The 6,489-nt window shown below is 34.2% G+C and overlaps 2 protein-coding genes across 2 annotated transcripts in view; both read left to right on the forward strand.

Annotated features, from left to right (window-relative positions):
* Window positions 1-487: 487 nt before the first annotated feature.
* Window positions 488-2,929, forward strand: LOC108577698 (E3 ubiquitin-protein ligase RNF8-like). The gene is made up of 4 exons (XM_017940892.1): window positions 488-784; window positions 870-1,698; window positions 1,751-2,140; window positions 2,895-2,929. The coding sequence occupies exons 1-4, from the start codon at window positions 656-658 to the stop codon at window positions 2,927-2,929; spliced, it is 1,383 nt and encodes a 460-aa protein (XP_017796381.1). The 5' UTR covers window positions 488-655.
* Window positions 2,930-3,785: 856 nt separating this feature from the next.
* LOC108578437 (E3 ubiquitin-protein ligase HECTD1) overlaps window positions 3,786-6,489 on the forward strand; it is an 11,228-nt gene continuing 8,524 nt past the window's right edge. The window contains 6 exon segments of the mRNA XM_017941779.1: window positions 3,786-3,832; window positions 4,008-4,147; window positions 4,220-4,454; window positions 4,530-4,870; window positions 4,945-5,998; window positions 6,194-6,319. Coding sequence (XP_017797268.1) covers window positions 4,008-4,147; window positions 4,220-4,454; window positions 4,530-4,870; window positions 4,945-5,998; window positions 6,194-6,319 — 1,896 coding nt within the window. The 5' untranslated portion in view covers window positions 3,786-3,832.

The raw sequence follows: 6,489 nt of genomic DNA on the forward strand, positions 1-6,489 counted from the left end.
GTATTATATACCTATCAAATAAATATTATCTGAATTAAAATAAATCGTACAGACTATACCTTTTCCGCTTTCTCTTCCATTCGATATCTAACGTAATACCTTTAAAGCATTATGTATATACTGTAAAGTCATCGTTCTATTTCACTTTGTCTTAATATGCTCGTCGTCGTCCTTTATCACTGGCTGTAGCCAATAACGACGGTGTGTATGGTAGCATGAGAGGGGAACAGAGTGAGAACGTAAACATTCTGACTAGCCAACATCTCGTGAACGCACAATACTTTTTTCTGCAAGCCAAAGGAAACATCTACTCAAGTTACCATTGTTTTCATTCAAACGAAACATTTTTATGTAATATGTATACTTTATAACTATTTTTAAATATCGGACATATATTTCATTTCGTGGTACGTAAAATACACCGCAAGATGTCGTTTACACGTGTTTATTTCACGGAACATTTTCCATTTGCCTGTTGACAGAAAATTCTGACTACAATTTTGTACAGGTTACTGTGTCTTCTATTTCTTTTGTCTATTGTTTTCATTTATGTTTGTGGTATTCAGTTAAAAAATATGGGTACAATTAAAAATAGCAGTGTATTATTCAATGTTTTTGTTTAGTTCGTTTGACAGTAAGGGAGTAATTTTGAACGATGGAAGGTTCGAAAGCGGAAAAGAGATTAACACCAGACGATTCATATGAAAAACCAGTTGAACCTATTTTAGTGAGGGTTAATAAACGTGGTTGCCATCTTCATGACATTCACATTGATAAAAATGAGGTATTAATGAATATAAATTTCGCGACTTATTCAACGTCTCGTTAACTTGTTTTCTCTCTTGTTAATAACAACAAATTGTTAACAGTTTAAAATAGGTCGTGCTACAGATAATGATGAAATTCTTTTGGACCCAATGATATCTAGAAGGCATTGTATGTTAAGATGGGAAGGACAAGAAGAGTGGACAATTAAAGACTTAAGTTCTTCTGCTACATTTGTTAATGACGTTCCTCTAACTTCTGGTATGAGTCAGAACCTCCGTGATGGAGATGTCATACAGTTCAGTATATTAGAGGAATTTAAGTATGTGTTTACCCTTGTTCCTAAAGATGAGTATAAAATTAAAAAGCCTAAGATAGAAGAACAGGTACTTGACAATGTTCTTATAGAACAAAGGACATTTGCAGAAAATGAAGAATGTCAAAAAAGAGTTTTGAAAGATAAATTACAAATAAAACAGAAGGAACAGGACAATTTGATACAACAATTGGAACAGCTTGTAAAGGAAGAAAGTGCTTCAAAAGAAGATACTGAAAATCTTAAAAAACAAATTACAGTATTAAAGAGTACAATTGAAGATGGTTATGTTCAAGTGCAACATTTACAAAACATTTACAGTGATCCGTTAGAAAAATTGGAAAATGAACATGTTGAATTTGAGAAAAAGTGGAATGATGAGAAACAAAAATTGCAGGAAGCATTGAATGTAACAAAACAGGAGAAAGAAATGTTGGAAATAAAAATGAGAGAGCAAATGGAAAAATGGAAAAGTGTTATGGAGAATAGAGTTAAAGAGGAGAAAAATATACAGGCTCAGCTGTTAAATGAAAAGACAGTTTTAGAAGAAAAATTGAAAGAAACAGAAAAGGCTTTAAAAGAACAGGAAGCTAAAGTAGGGACAATACATAATAATGGTACATATTTTTTCATAATTAAGATATTAAATGTTTGATTAAATTATAACAGACAAGTTGTACTTTTTATGTGCAGGTGCAGATCCCACAGACATTCATATTATAGACACAATAGATTTAACAGTTGCCACTCAGCTCAGTGCAGATACTGAAGGAAAAGAAAGTGTACTTAATAAAGTAAATGATATAATGGATGAACAGTTAACTTGTAGTATATGCTCAGAATTATTTGTGAAAGCTACAACATTAAATTGTACGCACACATTCTGTCAATATTGTATAAAATCATGGAGCAAAAAGAGAAAAGAATGTCCCGTTTGTAGAGCACGAGTATCAGCAATGAATAGGTCATTAGTTCTTGATAATTTTATTGAAAGTATGTTAGAAAACTTACCTACTCGATTTACAGACAGAAGAAAAGAAACTATAAAAGAAAGACAAGGTAAATATAAAAATAAGTAATTTTTACAATTTATTAGAAAATATTACTTAAATGATGTTTAAAAAATTGCTGTCTGAATAAATAAAATGTGAGAATGTTTTCATCTTAATAATATCCTACATTAATATATTTGTATATATTCTATTCATTTTTCACGAATAAATGACATTCAGTTTCGTTAAAAGATTTAAAGTGTTAACATCGTATGTAAGTTGCAATATTGAAAATGTGCAACAGATATATAGTTTATTTTTATACAATGTCTTTTTAAAAAAAGGGGGATTGTTAGTATTTGTTATTTGCTAATTCTAATACACATATGGGCAACCTCCGACCTTAATCAATTTCAGCGAAAGCAAAAAACAAAAAACCAAACCAAAGCACTATATTATAAATAAATGAAATATGAAGTAGCAACTTGTTTTAATTCATTTAATATTAATTTATTTTATTTAATAATTTCGCCCATTTACTCTATACTGAATCGGTAACGTTGGAAGTGACACGAAAATAGCAAGGGGGCTCTAGAGCCCCCATGACATTGAACAAAAAAATGCATTGGGTGATAGGTCTATTTTATAGCTCGTCTGTGCTTAAATCATTAAAAAAACGTGGTTAGATTGTGGCGACGTCTACGTCCTCCCGCCAAAAGAACAAACGGTTATATTTCCGTTAGAGCAGTTCCATCAGAAATTGTCGATAAAATAGAACGCGTTTCTCTAGCAATACAAGAACAACGGCGCGCCCTCTTTAGGCAAAATGTTAATTATTGCATGTGTATGTATATAATTGTAATCGTGTGAGATTCCATGAAAATCTGCCAGCAATCGCTCGACGACGTGCGCATTTATGAAAACACGACTTTTAGAGAGTTGCGAGTTGTGATACCGAACTATACTGAACGTCGCGTAAATGGCGAAATATATACTACGACACTAGGGTAAAGTGAGATCTTTTTGTGCGGAGGAGTGCTTTATCGGTCCGTTAATGCGATAAACTTTTCGTGTCGCTGACGGACCAAGCACGACGATATTGTTACGTTGTTTTTCGCAGTGGAAAACGACACGTCTTTGGAAGGATGGCGACCTGACCCCTTCCGAATAATGGAATACTGTGCACAACGGTACGTTTCTCTGTGTAAGCAGGTCGTATCTACCAAACTATAGATAATTATTTCTTATGCATATTGAATTCACTATGTGCACCTGCACAGCAACTGCTCCTCTGAATTCTCTGAAGGTTACATAGTGTTATTAAGATAGTGTCACGCTTACAGCCGTCGTCATGACAAACTTTTTTCACCTTTCTTTGTACTTCAACGACAAATATAATTTTACGATATTAAATTCATAACCACGTGTCTTTATTTATTGTGTTTGTAATTTTTCAAATTACGATGTACAATTACTTTATGAGGCAATTTGCATGTTTAAATTTTTCTGAAAGTTGTATTTCATTAAGTATAAAGAGGCAAAGGAGGAAGAATACTGTCAAAGTAATTCTTAATATAGACATAAATATAGTATAGTTTAGATATATCACAGTGACATTTATTAATATTGCATTTTTAAGCGAAATTAATTTTATGTTAATAGTATTTCATATACATATGTATTACACTTTCAATTTGTCTGCTTTATTTCCAGATTGTCAGTTTGAAATACATTCAATTGGTGCTATTAAACTTACAAGGTGAGTTCCATTATAGAACAAAGAAATTTTTTAATAAAAATACATGTTTTATTTTGTTTCTTGATAATTATACAAGTATTAAATTTGTACATTCATTTCATTTATGTAACAAAAAATAATGACATTTATATTTTTAATATAATGTTGATCGTTCATTTTCATAATTTATATTAAGATGGCTGATGTTGATCCTGAAACTTTACTGGAGTGGCTCAGTATGGGTCAAGGGGATGAAAGAGACATGCAGTTAATTGCTTTAGAGCAATTATGCATGTTACTGCTCATGTCTGATAATGTTGATCGATGCTTTGAATGGTATGTTCAATACATTAGGGTTGATCATCACAACTGAATAAAGTATAATAAAAATTATTATTCATATTCTAGCTGTCCTCCACGCACATTTCTTCCTGCATTATGTAGAATTTTTTTGGATGAACTTGCACCAGATAGCGTTTTAGAAGTGACTGCTCGAGCCATTACATATTACTTTGACCTTTCTCCAGAATGTATACGCAGAGTAATAGCTGTGGAAGGTGCTGTGAAAGCTATTTGCAGCCGCCTATCTGGAGCTGGATTAGGCTCCAGGACTAGTAGGGATTTAGCTGAGCAGTGCATAAAGGTATTGCATTATTTGATTATTTACAAATGTATTAAAAATATGATAAGGAATATTAATAAAACATTCGCATTTTAGGCATTAGAATTGGTTTGTGCAAGGGAAGCTGGTGCTGTGCTTGAAGCTGGTGGACTCCCATGTGCTTTATGCTTTATTAGAGAGCATGGAGCACTTGTTCACCGGGACACACTGCATTCAGCAATGGCTGTAGTTACCCGTTTATGCGGAAAAGTTGAACCTCAAGATAAATCTTTACCAGATTGTGTTGAAGCTTTATCAACATTACTCAGACATGAGGATGCACATGTTGCTGATGGAGCACTTCGTTGTTTTGCATCATTGGCTGATAGGTTTTCAAGAAGAAATATAGATCCTGCTCCATTAGCATTTCATGGATTAGTTTCTGAACTCTTGTATAGGTATTTATTTATAATCAATGCAATTCCAAAACAACTACATATATTATAACTCTTGTATTAATGTTTATTTATAGGCTGTCAAATGCAGCAGGGCCTGGTACATCAATAGCAACTACTTCTGGAAATCCAAAAACACCTCCACCTTCTAGTACAGCTTCAACAATTCCTACTCCAGAAGCAAATTCTTGCGCATCTGTTTCTACTATAATTAGTCTTCTGTCAACACTTTGTAGGGGATCACCTTCTATAACGCACGATCTTTTACGATCCGAACTACCAGATGCAATTGAAAAAGCTTTAAAAGGAGATGAACGATGTGCTCTGGATTCTATGAGACTAGTTGATTTATTGTTGGTTTTACTATTCGAAGGAAGATCGTCATTAGGCCGTAATACAAGCGGAGGTTCATCAGGTCCTCTGTTACCACGATACAGACGCTCGGAGAGCGCTGGAGAGAAGACTCACCGACAATTAATTGATTGCATTCGATCGAAAGATACAGATGCATTGATAGAAGCCATAGATTCTGGAGGCATTGGGGTTAATTTTATGGACGATGTTGGGCAAACATTGCTTAATTGGGCATCTGCTTTTGGAACCCAAGAAATGGTTGAATTTTTGTGTGATAGAGGAGCAGATGTTAATAAAGGTCAAAGATCGTCTAGTCTGCATTATGCTGCTTGCTTTGGGAGACCAGCTATTGCCAAAGTATTACTTAGGCATGGAGCAAACCCCGATTTACGTGATGAAGATGGAAAAACACCACTGGATAAAGCCAGAGAACGTGTAGATGAAGGGCATAGAGAAGTTGCAGCTATATTACAATCGCCTGGAGAATGGATGTTGCCAAATCAAGAACATAGAAAGCCAGATGCAGAAGCGGAATTCACAGAACCAAAAGGTGATCCTGAAATGGCCCCAGTATATCTGAAAAGGCTGTTGCCTGTGTTTTGCGCAACATTCCAATCATCTATGTTGCCTAGCGTTAGGAAAGCCAGCTTAAGTTTAATTAGAAAGATGGTGCATTATATTCAATCAGAATTACTTGTTGAAACATGTGGTTCTGATAGAACAGGAAGCTGTGGTGCTATGCTTGTGGAAGTAATTGCCAATGTACTGGATAGTGAGGTAAACATACAATATTTTGTACAAATTTATTTTTTGTTTTCATTAGTTTTTTAAATTTGTTCAGGTCTGGTGAAATAGATACAAGTTAGTATTACTACAAGATATGATTAATATATTTAAAAGTCTTTAGTATTCATGCAGGCAGACAGGCAGCCAAACAGACAGTGCTAGTGATTTAGTTAAGATTGTTCGCAGGAGCTTGAGATACAAGCACCACCACCACCACCACCTCCGCCTCTCAAGCCGATAATTGGCCCAAAATTGCGTTGCCTCGCATCGCGCAAGTCTTCCAGTTCCCCGATCTACATTGTTGATAAGACGGTAACGTCTGTTGTATATTAGCCAGTCTCTAGTTGAAAAATCCTTTTGTCCCCTAAATGCTGTTCATAAACCTCACGGTTTTTTTTTTTTACTGATCTCAATAATAATGCAAAAATTCCATTTACTATTAACATAATGTATTTATGACACAATTCATATAAAGGGTGAGA

This window comes from Habropoda laboriosa, unplaced genomic scaffold (genome assembly GCF_001263275.1).
Source record: "Habropoda laboriosa isolate 0110345459 unplaced genomic scaffold, ASM126327v1 scaffold5, whole genome shotgun sequence".
NCBI classification, from domain to species: Eukaryota; Metazoa; Arthropoda; class Insecta; order Hymenoptera; family Apidae; genus Habropoda; species Habropoda laboriosa.

Bases quoted from the DNA above. Each gene is read 5' to 3' on its own strand.
- LOC108577698 (XM_017940892.1), top strand. From the start codon at position 656: ATGGAAGGTTCGAAAGCGGAAAAGAGATTAACACCAGACGATTCATAT. The intron at 785-869 runs GTATTAATGAAT...AATTGTTAACAG, and splicing joins TTCACATTGATAAAAATGAG to TTTAAAATAGGTCGTGCTAC. The intron at 2,141-2,894 runs GTAAATATAAAA...CGCCCTCTTTAG, and splicing joins AACTATAAAAGAAAGACAAG to GCAAAATGTTAATTATTGCA.